Below are 22585 nucleotides of genomic sequence, written 5' to 3'. Positions count from 1 at the left end.
CCCTGCCCAGGAACCCCCACAAGTGTCCCCTCCCAAATGTCCTGGGGCAGAGGGACTGTTCGCCTCTTTCCAGCTGGGGAAATCAAAGCTGGGGGGGGGGCAGCGTCTGGCTGTGGGCCTGGGCCGGCCGGGGCGGCTGTGTAGGAAGCATACTCGCTGTGCAGGGTGGTGGCGCTGCGCCGCTTGGCCTTCTGCACCATGGTGGCCTGGTTGCGCAGGGCGATGCGGATGCGTGAGGCGGTCAGCTTGCAGGGCTCACCATCCACCTGCACCGGGATGGCCTTGGATGTAGTGAGCACCACCTCACGGCACTGTGTCAGTCGCTCGCCGTGGCCGCCCACCTGCAGCGCCGCCTGCGGGCACACAGGGCTCAGGTCAGGCACTGGCGCGGTGTGGGGGGCCCCAAGCTCTGCTCCTGCCAGGGAGGCTCTGGTCAGAATGCAGAGACTGACCCCCATGGAGAGGGGAGGGAGGGGGAGACCCCAGTCGGGGGGTCGAAGAGTATCCCCACAGATGGAGAGGTTGAAAGATACTCTTAAATCAGAGAGAGCAGACAGTGAGCCCCTAGTCAAAGGAGAGAGTTGGTGACACCCCCTTTCCATCCTGGAGCCGAGCTTCCAGGCACTGTAGGGACACAGCCAGGCACAGTGCTGGGCCAGGCCTCCAGGCAGGTGCCGCCTGGCCCACTCACCAGGGACGTCATGGTGAAGCCGATGACCTCGAGGTAGCCATCGTCGTGCCGCTGGGGCTCAAAGTCATGGTGCTCCCCAGGGTGGCCCCAGGGCATGGTGCCCGCGCAGTACCTGGGGGGTGGGCAGCGTCACGGGCTTCAGAGGGTGGTCGTGCAGGGTGGGGACTGCAGGGCCCACACAGCGCCCCCGCCTCACCTGGGGATGTTCAGGAAGACGACGCACTGGGGCTTCAGGTCCTGAATCTTGGGGGTCAGGTCGGTTCCGTCACACTAGAGGCAGGCACGGGGAGGGCGTTGGAGGTGCCCGTGAGGAGCCGAGCCGGCCTCCCTCCCAGCCGGGCCTGCCCGCTCCGCCTGCAGCGGGGCCCGCTCACCACCACTCGAATGTGCTTGGCCAGGTCCTTGGAGCTGCCCATCAGGAAGTCGGAGAAGGCTGTCTGTGGGAGGCGGATGCGTCATTATCTGGTGACTGGGACCTGCCCTCACCACTGCCTGGCAGGGGTCCGGGGCCTGGCAGACACGGCGGCCAGGGGGCGCGGGAGAAGGCTGCCGCTGGTCTGGCAGATCCCAGGCTTACCCCGGCATAGAACATCTTGTTCCGAAAGCGGCTGTTGAATTTCTCCGGGTTGGCCTCTGGGTGGTGACAAAAATGGGGGACAGTCAGTCATTCTGGTCCCACTGGGGCTTCCCAGGCTCAGGTAGGGAGGGTGGGCTGGGAATGGACGCCTTCCCTGGAGGGCAGGGGGGTAAGGGCTGACCCTCTCAGGGCCACTCCCAGGTCCCTGCCTCCCCAGCCCCCCAGGTCCCCCAGGCAAGAGACTGCCAACCTCGAGACTCGTGAAACTCCAGGGTGACGTGGGCATCGAAGCCCAGGCTGAAGTAGTTGTTGAAGACGTCCAGAGGCAGCTGGAATGAGGTCAAGGGGCCGACATGAGCGTCGGGGCCTGCTCACTCAGCCCATCTTCAGAGGCCTTTCCCGCAGTTCACAAGATCCACCCAACAGCCCCCCAGCCCACCTGCCGCCTCAGGCTCCGCCCACCCCTCCCCAGGTGCCCGTACACAGGTGCCCCGCGGCCGCAGGCGTTCCCTCCACACCCCTCCCTGTGTGCACCCCTCCCAGGAGCTCTGTAAGCAGGACCTGGTCCTGCTTGTTGCTTAGGATGGGGCCTGGCAGGGAGCAGGGACTCAGGAAGTATTTGCCAAGAGGCTGAACAACAAGTCTGTGAGGTGAGCACCACTGTCCTCACTGTGTAGACTAAGAAGCTGGAGTTTAGGGAAATGAAAAAACTCACTCGAAGTTCTAGAACAAGCAAGTGAGAAAGTGGGGCCCAGCCTAAATCTCCTGGGAGTTCCAGACACCGAGGTGTGGAAAGGCCCCCCGGTGCCCACTGCTCCGGTCCTGGCTGACCCACCCGGTCGGTGGCGCCCTCGTCACGTTCCTCGGGCGCTGCCTCAGGGTTGGGCTCCACCCGGAGGTCCCAGCGGTCCAGCTGTACCACGTTCCCCTCCTCCACGTGGGAGAGAATCTTAGACACGGGCTCGTCCGTGTAGCCCTGGTGGGAGGAAGCAGAAACTGAGTCTCCCCTGGGGATAGGCCTCCCCCTCCACACGCCTGCCCCCTGTGGCCCCACCCCCGTGGGCGCTCACCCCGCCCCAGTTGAGGGTACGGGCCAAGTCATTGCCAGTGCCCAGGGGCAGGATGGCGACAGGTGGTGGCGGTTTCAAGCGCAGCTGGTCCAGGGTGGAGAGGATCCAGCCGACCTGGAGTGGGCAGAGCAGAAGCAGCCAGGTCAGGCCGGCTGGGCCCAGGCCGGGGCCAGGTCTGGGGGAGGCAGGGGGACTCACCGTGCCGTCGCCCCCGCAGGCCAGGATCCGCAGGTTGTGCACTTTGCGGTACATCTCCAGCCTGGACCCAGGAGACAGGAACGGGTGAGGGTGCGTGGGCAGGACCCCGAGCACCAGGCAAGCCCTCACCACTGTCCCCACTGAGCCTTGCCAATACTTACGCTTCCTTGGGCCCTCCCTGGCTGAGGTCAAAGACTTGTCGGGGGTTGAGATACCAGAGAAAGGACTGGATGATTTTTGCACCCTGTGGGGGACCAGGAACCAAGAGGGCCGGGGGAGAGGCAGTCAGGGGTGGCAGGCTGAGGTCGGGAGAAGCTCAGGGAGAAGGCTGTGGGAACCAGGCCCAGTAAGGGGCAAGGGGTGAAGACAGGACTGGGATCCCTGGGAGAGAGGTGGGGCAGAAGCCTGAAATGGAACCTGGGAACACCTGTGGGTCCCGCGGTGAAGAGGGGCAAGAAACCTGACCTCAAACCTCCCCCCAGGCCCGCTGTGAAGCGGGAAGGCTGTGTGTACCTGGTTGCCCCCGCTCTTGGGATTCACGAACACCAGCAGGGGCTTCATGAGGGGGGACGGGGTGGGCCTGATGATGAAGGGTTTCCAGCGGCCCTCCTTGGAGGCAGAGAGAGCCCGTGAGGCTCCTTCCTGCCCTGGGGGACCCTACCCCCACGCTCGGCAACACCCCTCCTGGCAGCCTGCACGTGCCCCTTCTGGGTCAGCCCTCCTGGTGGGCCTGGCTGCAGAGACCCAATCTGGGTCTGACCCCCCAGCCCCGAGCCCAGACTGACCCATCAAAGGCTGAGCCGGTGGTATCAGCTCGGGGGCTGGTCCAGGAAACAGCCCCCGAGCCGTCCCCTCCAACTGCCAGCCTGGCCCCAGGTCTAACCTCGGGACCTTTCTTGCTGGATTTCCTCTTGAAGGATGCTCTCTTTTTCTTCTTGCTTGCCTTGAGGGTGTTCTGCAAGGAAAGGAGGAGCACTGGTGACAAGGCAGGTGGGCTGGGGTGGCTGGCAGACCCCAAGTGTGTGAGAGTGTCCAGGGTGTGGCTGCACTCACCTGGGGCCTGCGGGCCCGGAGGATCCAGGTGGGCGGGATGACCACGGCTGCATGGATGCCCAGGGAGCATGGCTCCTCAATCCGCTGCAGCATGAAGCAGGACACCTTGCTGTGGTACTGCGGGGGTGGGGGTGGGGAGGATGGCGGCTGAGCTGGGCAGCCGGACCCTGGGACCCCAAGACCCTGCCTGGTGCAACGTGGGGGCAGCCCGTGGGGGCTGGGCAGGAACCACTCACGGCTTGCTTGCACCAGGAGCAGCTGATGGCCACGATCTCCTTGCTGTGGAAGGTGAACTTCTGCTGGAAGCCCTAGGGTGGACAGGGTGGTTGGGGCACCAGGGACTGGGCCCAGAGCAGGGGCATCACCCTTCCCCTGTCATCAACCTCCCTCCACCTGGGGACATGGAGCACATTTTTAAAAATTAAGAAAACTATAAATAAGCCCTGAAAGCAAGGAGGCGGAGCCAGGGGCCATCCCTCTGAAGTTAACTGCAGAGTGGTGAGTGTGCTCGAGCTGGCTGGAGGGGCCACAGCTACTGCCTGCCTGCCTCAGAGCCCCTCCCTGCTGACCCTGGCTGCAGCCAGGCTCCTGGTCACTCCCTCAGGCATGCCACATTTACTGAGGGCCCACTATGTGCCAGACGCTGTATTGGGCACTGACAGTCAATGGTGCAACGGGGGACAAATGTCCTAGACCATTCAGAATCTATACACTCACTGAGGGAGACAGACAAGAATTAAATGAGTAAGTGAACAAAGTCACGGCGGCCAGCGCTTGGGAAGACCACTCACCAAACAGTGGCTGAACTGAGACTGAGTCCACAGGTGCCTCCAAGGGCTCACCCCTGACCTCCCGGCAGCCCACACATCCTACACTGGAAGGGCCCCCCCTCCCCGCTCAGCCCGGAGACTGGGCTGACTGTGCATTGCAGCCTGGCTGAGGACAACCTCTGGGACTCTGTCCTCTAGGGACACAGTGCTGGATGGCCCACACGGACCCACAGTATGGGGCCCGGGGGCCAGGGCGCCCAGACTCAACAGGCAGCAGGTCGCTGCCTTCCCTGCACAGGGCCTCTCACCTTCCCACAGTGCCGACACTTGCCGTCCTGGCGTCGCCTGTGTACCCAGTGGTGCCGCACAAAGGTTGGCTGGCGAGGGAGAAGTGTCATTCCAGTGACTGAGGGCTGGGGGCAACAAGCCCTGAGCATAGCCTGTACCCCTCAATGTATCAGTGGTGAGAAATGGGGGGCTGCAGGAAGCTCCTGTGCACCAGACGAGGGGCTGGAAACTTCTCTGTGGCCCAGGGCAGGGTTAAGGCTCGGAGGAGGGACAGAGGCACGAGAGAGCAGGTGGCCCTGACCCCCCCCTCTGCAGGAAGGCCGGCCAGACTCTCCCCTCTACGGCCTTCCTGGAGCCACATCCCTGGCACCACCCTGGGTCCTGAAGTGGCCAGGAAGAGCTGAGCCCTCTGCTCTTGGGAGACACTCAGAGATGTCCACTCAGGAAACCTGGGGTCTCCTTGCCCCAAAGATACCTTGGGCACTCACCTCACGGACATTCCTGGACCCTGATTCACGGAAGGACGGCTTACAGCGAAAATTTATCTGTGAAAGATGACAGTGACCACCCAACTGTCAGAACCTCCCTTCAGGGTCAGGCACGTGGCCACCCCCTGCAGGAAAGGGTCACTCGGAGTCACCCTCACGTGCAGGGGCCCTCAGCACGCGAGGCACTCGAGGTCCACACACATCCTGCCGCCTCTCCACCAGCCCGGAGGGAGCTTTCCTTTCCCCGCCCAGTATCATGGCACAGGGGAGAGTCTGCCCACCTGCCCCACCAAACGGCACCATGGTTCCCTCCTATGTTACCCCTTGACCTCCAGCCTTCCCAAGCTGGGCACCTGCAGGCACCCCAGTCCTTGCCTACAGACTTCAGCTGACTGGTCCCTGGAGACTTTTGTTTGGCTAATCTGTGGAACCCTGGTGTGACTGTCACTTTCAGGCATGGTGACGGTCCATAATGCCTGGGACTATCTTTGTTTCTTTTTCTAGTTGTCCCTGCTTCACCTTTAGCAAAGTTGCAGAGCAGCTTCACCTACAAGTCAGGGGCCCGCGCCCCCTTGTCGATTCCTAGCCCTGCTTTCCAGTGAGCTGCTCTGGTGTCTGCTGCCTGGGGCGCCCGGGTGGGGGGGGCTGCCTCCTCACAGAGGTGCAGGGCCCATCCACGCCCCCAGCTGCAGACACATCGTGGATGACGGGCTTCAGGAAAAGGTCTCTACAGCAGCAGTGTGTAGGGGACAGAGCCAGATTTTGGGGCTGAGCCCACTACAGCTTCAGCCAGGCAATGGCCCCTTCTAAGTGCTGGGCTGGATATGGAAAAAGTTGTGTCATAGCCACTGTTTATGAAGTCATCCTGTGGAGTGACAGTCCATGTGCCCCACTCCAGGCAGTGAGGACATAGCAGCTAATAAGTAGGGAAGCCAGGACTTGAATGTGAGCATTGTGGCGCGATGGTGCTTGGCTCTTCACCACAGTGCACGCCGGGCCCCACAGGCGACATGTCTGTGCTGTGTGCTCCAACAGGGCTTCGGCACCCAAAGGGGGGGCAGGAGAGGCTGAGCACCACACTCACCTTCTCCAGCTGCTCGATGCAGGGCATGTGCACCACAATCTTGCAGGCTGCACACTTCCTCCGGGGCACTGACTTCTGCTGTCGGAAAGAGAGGGCCCCTGAGACACCAGGTAACTCCAGCCAGGGTGCTGCTCCAAGGGCGGCAGAGGAATCCTTGCATCTGCCCCAGCACATCTGCCCTCCACGTGTACCAGGAACCCCCACTATTGACTTCTCTCACCATCCTCAGATGGCTCACAGCAAGGGCACTCAGGTGGGAGCCCTGTTCCACTTGAGCTGGAAGGGCTGCAGCTATCAAGCTAGCAGGGGTTGGTCTACAGGCTTCTAGATCCGGCTCCACCACCAGGGGGCAGCATGCTGCACACGGCTCACTCACCAGCATCTTAGCTACACAGTACTGCTCCCCGACATAGCAGAAGTCCCCAGAAACGTTGGTCTCGAACCAGATGTGCTCCCCATATGTCGCCGACTCCTAGACCATGGGATAAGCATGCTCAGTGCATACCTGCCACCCAGCTCACCAGTCAGCCCCTGCTCTGGCCCCCGACCCTCTCCCCCGGAGAGAAACCCACTTCAGCCTTGATCTACTTTGCTCCATCCTGTTTTTGGGCTGTCCCTGCTCTCCACTACTTGGCCCAAACGTGGCCACCCCAGGAGGTGTGCCCTGGCCCCACTGGCCCGTGGCTCCTCTCACAGCTGTCCACTGGTGCCCCTCCGCCCCTCCTGGCACCCGTCACTCACGCTCCAATCCACAGTGCTCCGGATCTGCCGCTCTGGCTCGCTGCACGGGGCCCCGTGAGCAGGAGGAGGGGGCGCCAGGTGCTGGAGGCCTGACTTGGTGATGGCTTTCCTACAGAAAAGGAAACCGCTGAGGCCAGCTGAGTGCTTGGCTTCTCTGCTTCCTTCCCTCCCCACCTGGGACCTCTGCCCTCACTCTAACCTCACCTAATGCCAAGGCAGGGGCAGCAACAGGGAGAGCAGGGGATGACCCCTCCCACCCCTCACTGCCCCAGCAGCCTAAGATTCTTAGATTCCTGCAGGAGACTCAGCCTTCCTCACAGCACTTCGGGGGTGCACAGTTCCAAGCAGGCTGCCCACAGGCCAGGCAGAGCCCCGAGGCCCTTGCTCCACACTGGCCCCCCCGGAGGCCGCATCACTGGCCCTACTAGCCACAGCTATACCTACGCAAGCAGGGCGCTCCAGGCCTGCGGTCCAGCTGACTTGCGCCGCAGGGCTACCTGGCGCCTGCGGGAGAGTGGGCACACGCGGGCAGGTGTCCCGGGGCTGGCCGTGGTGCCTGAGGGTCGCTGCTGGCTGAGCCGGCGATAGTAACCATGCAGGCCCCAGAGGGCGCAGTCATATACCACGTCAGCAGGGAGCAGGTGGGAGGAGGCTTGGCGCCCTCGCAGGCAATAGGGCACTGGCAGCAGGGTCCGGGCGCCCTGGGGTCGGGGTGGCCCTGGTGTCTTGGTGCCTTGCCTCGTGGTACTCAATGCTGCAACTGTCATATCCTCCTCCTGGACCCCCTCCTCCCCCTCCTCCGCCTCATTCATGCCCCCAAGCCCAGCCAACAGCAGGGGTGCGCCCAGAGGCTGAGCCCCAACCATGGCAGGCCGTGGGGTGGGCACCTCACCCACGACGAAGCGGGGGTTGCGGGTGGGAGGTGTGGTGCTGGAGCGGCGTCGGTGGCCGGTGCCCCGGGCCTGCATCCCACAGCCCAAGAGGCAGCCCTGGAGCTGTGCACTGGAGCGGCGACGCTGGGCTAGCGAGGAGGAGGCCTGCCCAGCGGGGGAGCGGCGCCGCGCCTTGCCCGTAGGCAGCCCCATGCCACTGGGCCTCCGCTGCCCCTCTCCAAGGCCTGGTGCCATCCGCTGGAAGTGTCTCTTAAAAAAGGTCTCCATGCAGGGGCGGCTGGGTGCCTGTTGGGCACAGAGACCGGGAGCATCAGGAGCTGGGCCGGGACATGGCCGGTCCTGTGCCCAGGAGCCAAGTCATGGCCTCTGCCCTTTGGGCTCCTTGGAGGAGGGGTGACTGTGGCTTCCATCTCAATAAACAGGGTGTTTGAGGCATCAGAGAACCCTCAGGGGAGGGTTGCCATTACTGGGAGCCTCTGGGCTGTCCCAAGAGTAGTGGTAGGAGGGGCTTCCAGCTATGCAACCCCACATCCCTGGTCCAGGCACCATAATCCACCAAGTCCTGGCCTAAAGGACTTCAACTCTGGCCTGAAGCTGACAAGAGAAGAAAAAGGAAGCTGCAAGTCTGGAATTTTGGGTTCCAGTTTGAAGTTGGCCCAGACAGACTGAGGGGTAGAGGGCAGGCTTTCCTTCTCGTCAGGTCTTTGTTTTGCCAGGAACAAGGGGCGAGTTAGGTTTAGGTGACCCCCTCCCCTAGACATGGCACAAACCAAGCACGACAATAAAACAAGGCCCTCTGAACAGGAACGCAGGTGCCCTGGTGAGACGCCCTGACTCAGCCCCGGTCTTGGTGTCAGGCTGAGAGTGGCATTTACTAGTGGAGAGGGTCAGCCGTCAGCCTCAGGGGTCACAGCCCGGGGGGGCAGACGAGGCCCTCAGAGAACTGGAGAGGCAGCTGCAGGGAGAGGCCACCCCCTCGCAGTCGTGGCTTCGTACAGCCAAGAGCGAGCTGTTCGGGTTCTGGGTCTGCCCACACGTCTGCCTTTGCGGGGCTGCCGGTCAGGGCTGTTCGGGCGCCAGGCTGCTCTGTCTCACTCGGAGGTGCAGTGCAGACACCCCGTGTACAAAGGTGCCGGGTGACACCTGAGAACCCTTCCGGCTCCACTCCTCAGGGCACCGGTGAACTGCACCTCATCCCGGGGGCCAGTGCTAGGAGCCCGGCTCTCCATTCCAGACACTGAGCTGCCCTGGGCCACCTGCAAGGAGGCGGGACCCTTGGCGACGCCCCTCCCCAACCTGTCCTGACTGCGTGCTCCACTTCCTTCACCAGCTCGCCTGTTCCCTCGGCCCCTCTTCACAAGCCACTTGTCTCTCCAACCCTGGGGGAATGGCACTAGGCCAGGCGTTGCTTCAGCAGGGCGAGGCCTCCCGAGTGCCCAGGGATGATGCTTGTGTCCCTCTATCGGATGCCCTCCTGGGCCCTGGCAGCCACAGGGAGGTCTGAGTCAGGGCTGTGAGACACTTGCCTGGGGCTGACAGAAGTCAGACGTCATGGGGAGTGCCCCAACACACAGTGGAAAGCGAGGGGCTTGAGAGGTCAGGCTGGGCTGCACATCTAGTGCCGACTCGCCACCCACTCGGCCTTGCGCCTGCTGCTGCGTGGGGGCAGGCCGGGGCCCTGCCTGGGACCGGGTTCCGAAGGGGAGGCGCGCTGGGCCCAAGTCTCTGAGCTCTTGCGGTCAGCGGGCAGCGCAGGCGGCCTTGCCTGGGGGAGTGGAGTTTGGGGCTCCGGCTCTCCGCCCGTCCCCGCGCCAGCCCCTGCCGGCGGTGGGAGAGGGCAGGAGGTGAGCGCTGTGGGGGAGAGCTCCTGGCTGCCTCCTAAATCAGCTGCGCCCAGGAGCACCGACCGAGGACCCTGTGTGTCGGGCACGGGGCGGAGCACCCTCGAACAAGCGTACCGCTTCATGAACCGCAGCGGCCCTAAAGAACAGGCACTGGTTCCCGCTGTGCTCCTGGGGGGATCGGAGGCTCGCAGAAGTGACCTGCCCACAGCCCACGGCCGGTCAGTGCGTGGCCAGGGTGGGAGCTGGGTCCCCCGGACAGTAAAGCCTGCACCCAGGGGGCAGCAGGAGCAGGGTCTTTCCTCTTGGGCCACGAGACCGGGACTATGGTGGAATGGGACAGGGAAGGGCTGTAGAACCAGGGCGGCCCCACTTCCTGCACACCTACCATGTGACAGACCCTGGGCTGAGCACCTGCCGTCCTGCTGACCCCACCACGAGCCCGTGAGGCAGGCAGGACCACAGGCTCCACTCAAACGATGGCAAAACCGAGGCTTGAGGGGGCGCAGAAATATGCCCAAGGTCACACAGCTGGTCAGCAGCAGGACTGGGATCCGAACCCCTGCCCGCTTGCCTCGAGGTCTGCTCTGCACTGGGGAACAGACCCTGAAGGCCCAGCGACCCGCCGCAGCCGGGGCCCTGGCCGGCCAGCACCGCTCCCGGTGTCAGCTTTCCTTCCTAGTCTGGCCAGGCTGCTCTGCGACAGCTGCACAGCCTGCAGATTAGTCACCCGGACACACCGCCTGATGCTAATGTCACCCAGAAGACAAAAGGCCACAGTCAGCGGGGGTGGGGGAGGTGCTGTGGGCCAGCCCTGCCCCAGACTCACACTGACAGCGGGGGGGCCAGCAGGAAGAGGTCGCCCCAGCTCACGACTTGGGGGCGGCTCTCTCAGCGCCCCGGCCCACGGCCCACGGCCCACGGCCCACACGCTGCCCAGCAGCCCCAAGTCCACATCTGTCCAGGAGTCTCCTCAGCTACTGGAGAGCGCGGTCACTCCAAGTGAAGAGCAAGGTGGCCAGGCCGGGGCTGTGAGGCCAAGTGCAAAGCTGACTGCTCACAGGCCTCAGTTTCCTCACTCCTCCAAGGAGGCTGCTAGACTGGCTGATCTGCCGTTTTATGAAGGGCACCCAGGCTTCTATGTTCCCGATGCCCCTCCCCCTCAGAGGCCACGCTTCCTGTTCCTCTGGTCTCCATAGAAACTGCCCTCTGGTCAGCAACTGCCTGACTCCTGACTTCCGAACTCTGCTGAGGCTTCTCTTGGGTCTGGTCAGAAGTCCGGCCTGGCCTCAGGCCTGTCCCCGATTCGTCCCTGCCTGGACCTGCAGCCTCAGCGCGCAGCACGGCTCTGAGCCCAAGCTGCGTCTCAGCTCACACCGGCACTTCCACACACCACAGGGGGCCCCGCAGGGTTCTGACACCACAGCAGAGCCGCCCAGTGGGGGGCCTGGGGAAAGCCCGTCACAGCCAGAGGGAACAGGATGGAGAAGCCTCACGGGCCCATCAACCTCCCGCTGGCTGTCGGGGGCCTAAAAGGACACGGGACACTGTGGGAGAGCCGTGTGTGGCGGTGCATGGCCATGCACCCAGGCGCGGCCGCCACAGCTAGCTGGGAGCGAGTGGCCGGGGCTCTCGGCCTGTGACCCTGGCTGCCTCAAGTGGGAAAGCCCAAAGGCTTCGAAATCCTGTGTCCGCCATTGCTTTCCTGGGCTCATCAGCCAACCTTCTGAGTCTCCATGTTCTCACCTGCAAAACGGGATAACACCACGGACCCAGAAGGCCGATACAAGGGGTGTTCTGACCAGATGATGGCGCAGAGCACCTGCCGACGCAACACCTGACAGGGCCGTGGCAGAGCCCACACCCACAGTGGACGTTGGGAATGGGGGTCCTGCTGCCTCCGGGAGTTTGTCTCTGCCCATGGCGGGGGTGGGAGCCCAGAAAGGGAAGCAGGAGGACCCAGGGTGGCCACCACCCACCACATGAGGAACAGAGCCCGACAGCCAGAGCCACCTGGGTGTCTGCTCATGCTACGAGGGACATCTGCTGCCCCGGGCACCAGGCCTGGCCCCCAGGGACTCCCTGCCTCCAGAGGTGCTGGCACGAGTCCCCCGTGGGGCTCAGCCACAGTGCCCACTGCACGCTGCGGGCAGGGGCCCACTCCCTGCAGCCCCCTCTGGCTCCCAGGTGGGAAGAGCTAGGAGGGAGGCCTGCCGGGGGCTGATGAGGTAGGGTCCCAACTTCCTCACCTCTACTCACTAAGGGGGTCCTGCCAAAGAGAAAACAAAACAAAACGAAATGAAAGGTGCACAGTGGGGAGCAGTGGGCCCGTGATGTGCACCTCTGCAGGGTCTGCTCTGGCTGGGGCAGGCACCCCGTTCACCTTCCCTTTCCATCGGCTTCAGGGGCCTTTCTCGGGATGGTGGTGCCTGGGCCCACCCTGACCCCCTCCCCAGACCCCCCCGGACACAGGCAGGAGGGAGGACGCAGACGGCAAGGAAGGATTGGGGGGGCCCCCTTTGACCTGGTCTGAAGGCAGGGCAGCAGGCAGGAGGTGGGCGGACAAGTGGGGCTGGGGTCCCCGAGGGCAGACGAGCCCCGGATCTGGCTCCAGCTCCAGGCTGCCAGCCTCCGGCTGAGCAAGTCCTAGTTTGGAGAGCCAGCGCCGTGGCTGCTCCTCTGCACCCTCCCCCTCGCCACTCTCCTCCCCCAGCCTGAGACAGACAGCCGTTATGAAAATAACCCGATTGGTAACCGACTGCACTTCCTCTCCCAGCGGCGGCTCCAGGCCCTGCAGCGAGCAGGAGCCGGGGCGGGTGGGCAGATGGGCAGATGGAGGGGCGCACACACACACACACACACGGCCTTGTCTACTGGATTCTCCTCCCAAAGTCCCCGGAGCTAGGCAGAGTGACAGTCTCCCCTCCACCAGTTACCACGCAGCCCCTGCACCGGCTCAGGGGTGGGGTATGGGAAAGGTCTTGGGAGAGAGAAGGGGTGTCAGGCAGGCTCCTCCGCTGGCCACCTAACACCCTCTCATACCCACTGGACAGAATTTTGGGGGTCTGAGGAAAGTGAGATAGTTGCGCACTGGCCCCAGAAAAAAAATCCCACCACAAACAGTGCATGTTGAGAGGCTCACGACCGACAAAGCCCTTTCTGACAAGCGTTACCAGACGGGAGGCCAGCAGCTCCCCTGCGAGGGTGGCTGTTCGGTCCCAGCGAAACTGACAGGCCCCTGAGGCTGGTGGCTGAGCTGGGACTCCCTGGCCTGCGTCCCTGAGCCCCGCTGAGAGGGCCTGTCAGCACTGCCTAGGCTCGTGTCCAGGAGAGTCTGGCCCACGGCACATCCCTGCTGCCCAGAAGGCCACTGCTCCTTCCACTCCTGGCTCCCTGGGGTGCAGGGTGGCAGCTCTCACACATCCTGGCCCCCCTGTAACACTCTGGAAAGCTGCTGAAGGTCCCCAAAAGGTTTTGTTTATCCAGATTATAGCTATTAATATTTACTATGTTAGAAATGAAAACTGAGAACTGTTTAAAATGTGCATTATTTGTTTAAAAACAGTAAGCTTATTTTATGTTAATGCAAATAACATACTTTTATGAAAAGTAAACTATATTTTCTAAAACAAAAACAGTAGTGAGAAGACTGGCATGTTTTAATTTTCACAAACCTCTTCAATGTCTGCCTCAGTAGAAGACAGCTGGGCCCTCCCCTCTGCCTCTGTGATTGACGTTACGCTGCGTCAGTTGAAGTATATGAAGAAATTCTGCCTCACACTGACTGCAGTTGGAAAAGGAAGGATTATTTAACAGCCTTTTCAGGCAGTTATGGATATTCTTCGCTACTATATAAGAATACGACAAGTGGTAGTTTCTTAAAGGTTAGTGGCTATGTGGGGTCCGAAACCCATGGACTCCTCACTGCTCTGTGTTGCATTTTGAGTCTTGTAACATCAACCCTCAGTCACTGGAAAATACTGCTTTACTGAGTTATGAAGATCTTGCAAATGTTGATACAATTCATTATACATCATAAAAAAAAAATCATACCTGCTAACAATCACTACTGATCTCATTAGGTTACTTTAAGTCTTGGGAAGCTGGCTGTCAGCCGTCTAGATAGTGGATACAAGGTTTCCCAAATCTAATTTTCACTCAGAAGCTCACTTTTTATCAGTAGCAACAAATACTGATACTGTGTCTGAAGTGACAAGCTCACTGCACTCATTTTGAGGAGGGGTTTTGTCTGCCAGGTGCTCTTGCAAGTTAAAATGGTGTTCCCTCCCAAAGGGGCCGGCACGGCTTACCCGAGCGCTCCTCGAAACAGCCAGTGTAGTTTGGAGTGCTTCTTGCACATCTCCCATTTGTTTGTTCACACAGAATATTTAAAAGGACACAGACTCAAGGCTCTCTATCAAATCAATACTTTTTACTGCATCTTTGTTGTCATCGTGAGTGTGGCGTGAAGGAGACAACGGCTACTAGTTTTCGCTGCCCTGATCTGTGCCGAGGCTCCAGAAGTTCACCACCACCACTTCCGCACCATAGGCACAGACGCTAACACAGTGAAAAGGGCACGAGCCAAGGCAGATCTAAATGTACCATTAGGAAAACTGGTTGTTTTGACCTCACCAACCCCTAAAGGGTCCAGCTCCCCTCTCTTCCAGCCCCCCGACAGCATACGTTCCAAATCCTCCAGTCGGGCAAATTCGGCTTCTGCGGTATGGCGCTGACTCAGCCTCCTATGCTTGGATGCAAACCCTCGGTTCGCACCAAGCCAACCTGTTCTCTGCACCCCCACCTGGTCGTGTCTGAGCTCCCTGCTGTGTCCCTGCACATGGCCTACCTCCTGCCTGGAACACTGGCCTCCTTCCGCATCTCACACCCAAGTCCCACCCGCTCACAGCTGCCCCAGCCGAGAATACATCCCTCCCACTGATAACTTCACACTAGCCGTTTGCTCCTCTACCCCTGGACTCCTGGAAGTCCCGAGTCTTCCGAATCCATACGCCTCGTTCTTCCCGCCCACCAGACCACAAGCTCCTCAGGGGCCAAGGACAAGACCAACTACATTAGGTGTGCAGGCCCAGTGCCCGGCCGTGAGTGCAGTGTTTACCACTGGTCAGCTCAGGAGGAAGGAAAAGGGAATTCCGCTGAGGAGGGGCCAAGGCCATAAGGGAAGAGGAGGACTTCCTCCACCCTGGGTACCGCACCCACAGGCTGACCACAAGACCCTGGCTGGACCAGACCACTTCTCCCTGTTGGGTACAAGGAGATGGCAACAGCTTTTGTTCTAACAGCCACCTTCCTCTCCTCTCCCAAGGATCTGAAGAGTGACAGGTGAGGCCCCTTTTGGGCCGAATGACATTGCCACTCCATGTTCTCTGTGGCTTTCCGAATGAAACCTAGACAGGAGGATTTGGTGACATGAAGTCACGGGGTGAGGGTGACGGGCAAGGAGGGGAAAGGAGGGGTTGCCTCAAATGCTTGGGAGCTGGGTGAGAGCCCTTAGTGCTGAGCTGCTTGCTGAGACAGTCTCCCCTCCATGTGCTGAGTCCCTAGGAAGGCCAGGCTCCTGGCAGGTCCTGGAGAAATGCTTGTGGAGCAAATACCTGATGCTACTGCCAGGCTGCCTGTGGCCCAGGATGGCCACAAACCAGCCCAACACAAAATCGTAAATTTACTTAAAACATGATGAGATTTTTTTTGTAATTATGTGTTGCAATGTATCTAATGTATGGCCCAAGACAACTCTTCTTCCGGTGTGGCCCACAGACACCCACAGGTGCAACACCCCTGCACCAGGGCCTCCCCCCGCCCCCGCCCTGAGCCACCCTCCCACTGCTCCCAGAATTCACTCTGCAGCACCCACGTGCCTGGGGCTGGGCCCCTCCCGTCAGCTGACAGCAATGCAAAGACCCGGGTCTGGCGGTCTGGAGGCCTCTCAGCCCTCCTCCCACCACCCTTTCATACGTTTCTGCCTTTCATTTGACAAATAGATAATAACTCCCTCTGTGCCTGACACTGTTCTGAGAGTTTTACAAACATTAACTCAATTTCAGAAAAAATATCATTTTCCTTGTTTTACAGATGAGGAAACTGAGGCATAAAGAAATAAAATCGCCAGCCTGCGGACACACTGCTCGTAAGTGGCAGGGCTGGGACCCCGGCTGGGGAGTCTGCTCCGGGTCCGCACTCTCGCCCCCACTGCCCGCCTCTGCACACGTCTGTCAAAGCCGTGGGTCCTCATGCCCGTGCGCTCGGACCCGGCAGTTTCTCTCCCAGGAACGCAGTCCCCTTTTCCGCTTAGTGAGCTCGCCTTCACCGTTTCCTCTCATCTTTTCAAAGTTGGCTCAGACATCAGCTCTGCTGGAAAGTTCTCCCCAGCCGCCTTTCCCAAAGGGTTAGCTGCTCCCACGCTCAGGCCCTCTCTTGGTTATTCTAGGCCATCAGCACTGGTTTACACGTTCGTATCCCCAACCAGACTGTGAGCCCCTGGGACTTGTATTGCTTGTAATTGCATCCCCAGAGTCCAGAAGTGCTGGAAGCGGTCTGAAGAGTGAATGGAGGGAAAAGTGAATGGTCCTGGCTGATCCTCACGGACCAAGCTGAGAGCAAAGGGCTTCAGGCCAGCACAGTGACCCAGCAGCCGGCCAGCTGGGTCCTGAGGCCTTCCTGCCAGCACCGGGCAGGCAAGCTGCTGTGAGCGCTTGTGTCCCAGAGGCATACACTGAAACCGACCCCCGATGGGGTCTCCCTCCGAGTAGCCCAACCCCCCCAACGGGAGTGTTACAAGCCCTCTGCTGGCCCCCACGTCGCTCTTCTCCCATGACCAGCCTCTCTTGTTGCCTTCTCCCCTGTCTGCCACAGGCTCCCATTCCCCATCTGCCAGGAGCAGCACCCTCCCCCAACCCTCATTCAAAATTTAACCACCCTCCCAAACCTTCCGATCACGTTGCTCCCTCCTCCATCCTCTAGAAGACGTTCTCACAACCAGCTATCAGCCCCTGGGGACCAACCCTGTTCCCAGGCTTGCATGTACTCCACATGGGGGCTTTCCTACTGGCTCTGAGGCAGAAACTGTGCCTAAAATCTCTCCGAGTGGTCTTTTCTAAGGACTTGGACTCCCAGGCCCAGAGGGGCTCTGCCTCTGATCAGGTATACGACCTCCAGCCAAGTCCCTTTCCCCACCTGAGCCTCAGTTTCCTCATCTGCTAAGTGGGGGGAATACCTGCCATGTCTGCCTCACGGGAGTGTTGCAAGCTTGAAAGAGAAAGTGTTTGTTCCCGGTAACCAATTCCTCAGTTTACCAAAACTTCAAAGAAAGAAATGAACTCCAGAGGCCTAAAACTTAGGATCACCACCTCAGAGTGCAGTCTGGCAACAACCATCTAAGTGGAAGACACACCATCCTGTAAGCACGCACTGCTGGGGAGAGCGCACAGCAGACGTGTGCCAGAACGGTTTCCGAAGGGCTGCTCGCGAGGGCAACACAGTGGCCAACAACCTGGATGCCCACCGACAGGATACAGGGCGGATAAAACTTTTTGTAAGCGGTGCACTTACAAAAAGGAGTATATGGCAGTTAAAGTGGGTTCGCCGGAGCTCATGTTTCAAGATGGCTGTGTCCAAAACAATGGGAAAACCTAAACTCAGAATTATGTTCAGTACAAGTGCGTATAAATCTAGTGGAAAACCATGCAAAACAGTCCTACGTATTGCTGTGGACGCGTACCTATGTAGGGGAGGGTTTTAGAACAGCATGGGAATGCAAACACACACAAGGATCAGGCCCGATGTCTCCCTCAGGGGCGGGGCATGGGGGCGGGGCATGGGGGCCTCCAGCCCTATCTAAGGCAAACAGGGCGTAGTGGTTAAGATCTGACCAAGCTAACTGGTGGTGTGACATTACTCTGGGATTTTTTTAAAGGATTTTATTAATTTATTTTTAGAGAGAAGGAAAAGGAGGGAGAAAGAAAGGCAGAGAAACATCCTTGTGTGAAAGAAACATTTATGAGTGGCCTCTCACACACCCCCAACCGGGGGGGGGGCACCTGGCCTGCAACCCAGGCATGTGCCCTGGCAGGGAATCGAACCAGCAACCTTTTGGCCTGTGGGATGATGCACAACCCACTGAGCCACACCAGTCAGTGCTACTTTGTAAACTTTTCTAATTGCAAAATACTTAATGCTTTAGAAAACATTTAAAAATAATTTTTAGAAAGACATCTGGGGGAACGGCAGCTCTCTGAAGTTGCCATGGGTCTCCCACAGTCGGCACAGAACTGTGTTCCTCACATTTAGTAGAAACCCCATGTCGTGGGGCAGGAAGGAAGGTCTCCCCCTAAAGGATGCCTTCCAGAGAAGGGTGAGTGGGTGGCAGGTTGTATCAGTGGGGAGTCTGTGTGGGCTGGAGAGCAGGAACCAGCTTGCCCCCTTTCGCAACCGCCCCCACCTCAGTGAAATGTCAGCAAGCTGGGGAAGGGGGGCGGAGAGACAGGCAAGCTGTTAACCCAGGAGATGCTGGGGCGTGGGCGGCGCAGGCCCAGGCTCTCAGACAGCTATTTTGGCATGTGCTGCGACTGGGCTCAGCCCGGGCAGGGGAAGGGCCTTTAAGTGGGAGCTCTGACTGGTGCTCTGCCAGGAGCAAGGGGAGGAGGCAGCCGAAAGGGGAGGGGGGCGCTCTGGGGCCCATGCTCTCTTTTCAGACCTCTTACTGCGAGGTGCTGGGTGCAGATAAGGCCCGTGCCCTGTGCTCCCTTCCTGAGCACCTCTCCCCAGGATGCAGGCCACCCGCTGACCCCAGGGGCTCTCAGGGGCTCTTTGAAACACGTCCCTTCGGTCTTCTACTCCCTGCACTTTGAAAGCAAAAGAAAAGGTCACAGACTTGCCCCTCCACTCCAGATCCAGCCAGGGAGCCACATGACAGCTACTCTCCCTACTCAAGGGTCTCCCCCAGCCCAGCCTTGCTCCCCCCAAGGTCAGGATCCCAGTGAGAGCTCTCCCTCCGGACCCAGGCGCAGATCACTGCGAGGGTCTTACTCCACTCCCACACGAGACAAAATTCTCTCACTCAGTCTCACGGGCCCTCACACCCTCTGCCAGGCCCCACCACCCTGGAGTGGGAAAATTTAAAACAGGAAGAAAAGAGTGCTAGTGAGCAGTGCGACCCTGGGCCACACCCCTAACCCCTCTGAGCCTCGGTTTCTCCTCTGTAAAATGGTAATAAAAACAACTGACTATAAGGTTGTTGTGAGGATAACATGAAACCGGATTTCAAAGCTTCTGACAACTGTTATTTGCCGAAGAAAGATGCACTGGCACGACACTCGCCTGGATGCAGGGGCGAGTGCAGGGCGGTGAGAATGCTGGTCTCCGCCTCCCCTCCTCTCCCTGGGCCTCCGGGCCCTTGGTCTCACTCAAACCTGCCCTGCATCAGCTAACCTCGTCTCCGGAGTCGCAGCTGAGGAAGGAGGCAGAAAGGAACAATGGCAGAATGATAACCACTGGTCACTGAACTGGACTACCCTTTCCCCAGTTGAAACTGCCATCCAGGCCCCGTGCTGAGAGCCACAGAGGGAGCAATCCGAGGTGCAAAAAATGAGCGCTTGGTACCACTCTGGCATGCACCCCACTAATCCCACCCAGGAAGAAGGGGTGCTGGTGAGCCCGGATGCAGGTGTCGCGGTCCCCCTTCTTCTCCACACTGTGCCCTCCCATGCTGACTTAGAGAACTGCTCAGGTGGCACAGCAGCCTCCAGGAAGAGAGGCGGAGGGCAAGCTGGGACGTGCCAGAGGAGGACTTCTCGGAAAGCAGGAAAGGCTTTGAAGTCCTGCGACGCGATACTAACTGACCTAGCCCTGGAGTCAGGGACTGGTGCTGGAGTCCCGGACAGACCTAGCCAGCTGAGAGACCTTGGCCCAGTCAAGGCCACCCCACTGGGACTCAATCTTCAGGGAGGAGAAGGGGCTGGGCCAGGTGACAGGGAAGCTCAGCTCGACCTGCCTTCTGCTACATTCTGACTGGCTCCACCCTGGTAGCCAGAGTATCAGGTAACTCACAAGTAGGAGGCATCCGTAGGTCCACCCACAGACAGTCTCTCCACAGCAGGAAGGAGGATCTCTCCTTCCCTTCCCGTCCCCACAACGGTGGCTGTTGCCCCCTTGTGTTGCTATGGGATACTGCAAGGCAAGTCCCCCTCAGCTTCTGGACCTCGAAACTCTCTTGCGTTTGTGAGGAGGGGACCTCTGCTTCAACTAGGAACCAGCACAAGCCAAGCCTCTGGGCAGGCAGGCCCACTCACCTCCTCTTCTGCTTGGGTGGTGACTGGTAAATCCTGGAGAGGGCTCCAGGAAGCCAAGGCTGACAGGCCTGTTTCTTTCTACTCCCCAACTCCAGCTGCCCAGGGCCTAGGCTTTCTCTGACTAGGGTCACTCAGTCCTTCCTCTGCCTTGCCTGGGAAGACATCCTCTCTTGTGTTCTCTTTTGCCAACTTGAGAGTCCTGGGCAACCTCGTGTCCTGAGCGTTGACCTTTCTGGAGCATGGCACAGAGAGAAAATGACAAGAGTTGCCCACCTCCTCCTGGACCTGTAAGCCAGAGACTCTGGTGGGTGTGTGGCAGCAGAGGGAAGACTGCGACAGTCCTAACCTACCTAGTCCCCAACCTTGGCCAGCTCCAGACTGGTGCACGACATTGCACAGGGAGCAGGCTGAGTGAGGTGAACAGATGCACAGCTCAGCCACTGAGGCCCATTTTTCTTCCCAAACTGGTGGGAACCCAGGGACTCCCAGTCTTGCACCTGCCTCCCTTGGTCACCTGGGCCACTCCCAGTATAAGCCTGAGTGAGACAAACCACTCAAAGAGGCTCCTTTTGCTCCAGACATGCAGGCACCGTGAACAGATATTCTCATCTCTGCGCGTGAGGCATCCCCTCTCAGTCATTGCAAAACTGCCCTGACCTGGGACTGCCCCTGCCCAGGCTGCCCAGCGGGCACCCTCTGCCTACCTAGACTCAGGGACCATGCTCACTTGGGGCGATGTGGCATCACCTCTAAAGGGACCTATTGTTTCAAACTCGTTCCACAGGTGCATTTCCTGCCCTCGGGGAATGGATGACTTTGAGCACTAATGAAGGGCAGGGGTGGGAGAGCCAGTGAGCCGGCTCCCAGGGACTCTGCAGGCTGAGGCACCTACGTCTAGATGTTTAAAGGGCCAGGGAAGTTCTGATGCCCCTGGGGTGCAAAACCAGCTCATCCACAAGCTGTGTGACCTGCCCAGGATCAGGCTGCCAGGACCAGGTCAAAGGATAAGCATATCTTCCCTCCAGTGGGCTCTGGAGGACAAGGAGGGGACAGAGTCAACATCCCTCCTCTGCTGAATGACCACCCCTTAGGCCAACAGAATGTGAAAGGTAAGCATGGAGGAAAAGCCACATGCTCTGGGACTAGGGCAGGGCCCATACCCCCCTTCCAGGAGGGGGCTGGTGGTTCCCAGCAAGGACAGGAGAGGTGGGACAGAGCTGGGGAGAATCGTGACTCAGCTTTGTGTCTTACTGGGTTCAAGAAGGGGACAGGACGAGCTGCTCCCTAGTTTCAAGAAGGTGAAGCCAGTTGTGAGGGGCTGAGGTGGACTTTAAGGAAAAGCCTCTTGAGAAAGATGGCAAAGAGGCTGTTCAGAGTCTGTTCTACCCGACTGGACCAGGGAGGCAGACACTGCGCTGCCCAGGTACCACTGCTGCCCCTCCCAAGCCAGCAGCAGAGAGTGCTAATTGGTTATACAGAGAACTTCCTCACTGAGCTGGGATCTGATGCAGACCTCTGAACCCCGATTCTGTAGCCACTACCAAGGTGTATTATCCTTGAGGCTTCCTTCTAACCACTGTCTACTCACTCATCATGCCCCTCTGTCCCAAGGTTTGAGGTGTATACAGGAGGGGAGGGGAGCGGGATGGGGGAAAGGCAGAAGGTGGACACCGAATCGGGAGCAAGAGCAGGTTAAGAATAAGTACAGAGCCTGGGGAAAAGATGAAGGGCTGGTTTTAGCTGGGACACTGGGGACTTTTGTCTGAGACTGACAACCAGGAAAGGCGGCAGGACTAACTAAACAGTATTAAAGAGGCGGTGCCCAGGTCAGACCCACTGTTCCAAATGCTTGTCCTTGCCGCTCCTCCCCCACCAATCAAAGCCAAGGGAGGAGGTCAGCTCCAGCGGGCATGTGATTCTCCGAGCTCCCAGGCCTGTCAGGGAAAACTCTTTCCTCCACTGCCTGCTTCCTGGATCCACTGGGTTTTCCAGGTGTATTCATTTCTGAAGGCCCCACTGCCCCGGCACAGGGCTCCCACACAGGAGGCACTGCCTACTCGCTTCTGAGGTGCCTCAGGCCTTCTTCTCATCGAACACCCTACTGGATCATTTAGCAGCCCCACAGTGATGTAATACTGTGGTTCACAAACCTGGTAGCTCATCAAAAACACTTGGGAAGCTGTAAAAAAAAAAACGTCCACATCCCACCTCCAGTCACACAGGCTAAGGGTAAGACCTAGGGATATGTATTTCCTACATGGCCCCAGGCCACTGTGACGCTGTTTGAGAACCTGATATAGAAAAAGAGGTGCGGGTTTTGGTATCGGACTTGAGTTCAAAGTCTATCTCTGCCTTTTTTTCTATGTGACCCTGGGAAAACGACTTATGTTTTTTGAGCCTGTGTTTTTCTCATCTATAAAAATGAAGAAATAACACTTATCCTGCTTATTTTAGGGAATGACGTAAAGGTATTTATTGGTTTTTCTTGCTTCTTGTTCTTCCTCCCAAATGTGCCTGAGGTCCCCACATACACAAACTTGTGCCCTTCAGAAGAGGCACAGCCTGGGACGGAAAAGCCCGAGAC

At 59.4% G+C, this 22585-nt stretch overlaps 1 protein-coding gene across 6 annotated transcripts in view; it reads right to left on the bottom strand.

Moving 5' to 3' along the window:
- DGKZ (diacylglycerol kinase zeta) overlaps positions 1–22585 on the bottom strand; it is a 31483-nt gene that overhangs the window by 4759 nt on the left and 4139 nt on the right. For 2 of the 6 annotated variants that reach the window (XM_037166073.2, XM_037166071.2), the window contains exons 2-20: positions 6961–7069; positions 6596–6691; positions 6220–6297; positions 5136–5192; positions 4668–4736; positions 3826–3897; positions 3590–3706; positions 3420–3491; positions 3050–3145; positions 2698–2780; positions 2537–2597; positions 2339–2452; positions 2104–2244; positions 1519–1597; positions 1269–1324; positions 1066–1128; positions 888–961; positions 692–803; positions 154–353 (exon numbers count right to left, since the gene is read on the bottom strand). In XM_037166073.2, the coding sequence (XP_037021968.2) occupies positions 154–353; positions 692–803; positions 888–961; positions 1066–1128; positions 1269–1324; positions 1519–1597; positions 2104–2244; positions 2339–2452; positions 2537–2597; positions 2698–2780; positions 3050–3145; positions 3420–3491; positions 3590–3706; positions 3826–3897; positions 4668–4736; positions 5136–5192; positions 6220–6297; positions 6596–6691; positions 6961–7069 (1749 nt within the window). Of the gene's footprint in view, positions 1–153; positions 354–691; positions 804–887; positions 962–1065; positions 1129–1268; positions 1325–1518; positions 1598–2103; positions 2245–2338; positions 2453–2536; positions 2598–2697; positions 2781–3049; positions 3146–3419; positions 3492–3589; positions 3707–3825; positions 3898–4667; positions 4773–5135; positions 5193–6219; positions 6298–6595; positions 6692–6960; positions 7070–7404; positions 8139–22585 lie in introns of those variants that run through there. The other 4 variants (XM_053673041.1, XM_037166068.2, XM_037166069.2 and 1 more) reach the window with 4 other exon arrangements.

The sequence above is a fragment of the Artibeus jamaicensis genome, unplaced genomic scaffold (assembly GCF_021234435.1).
Source record: "Artibeus jamaicensis isolate MK-2021 breed Jamaican fruit bat unplaced genomic scaffold, CSHL_Jam_final contig_797, whole genome shotgun sequence".
NCBI lineage: Eukaryota > Metazoa > Chordata > Mammalia > Chiroptera > Phyllostomidae > Artibeus > Artibeus jamaicensis.
The sequence above is the reverse complement of the archived record's forward strand: the minus strand, read 5'-3'. Positions and strand labels throughout refer to the sequence as shown.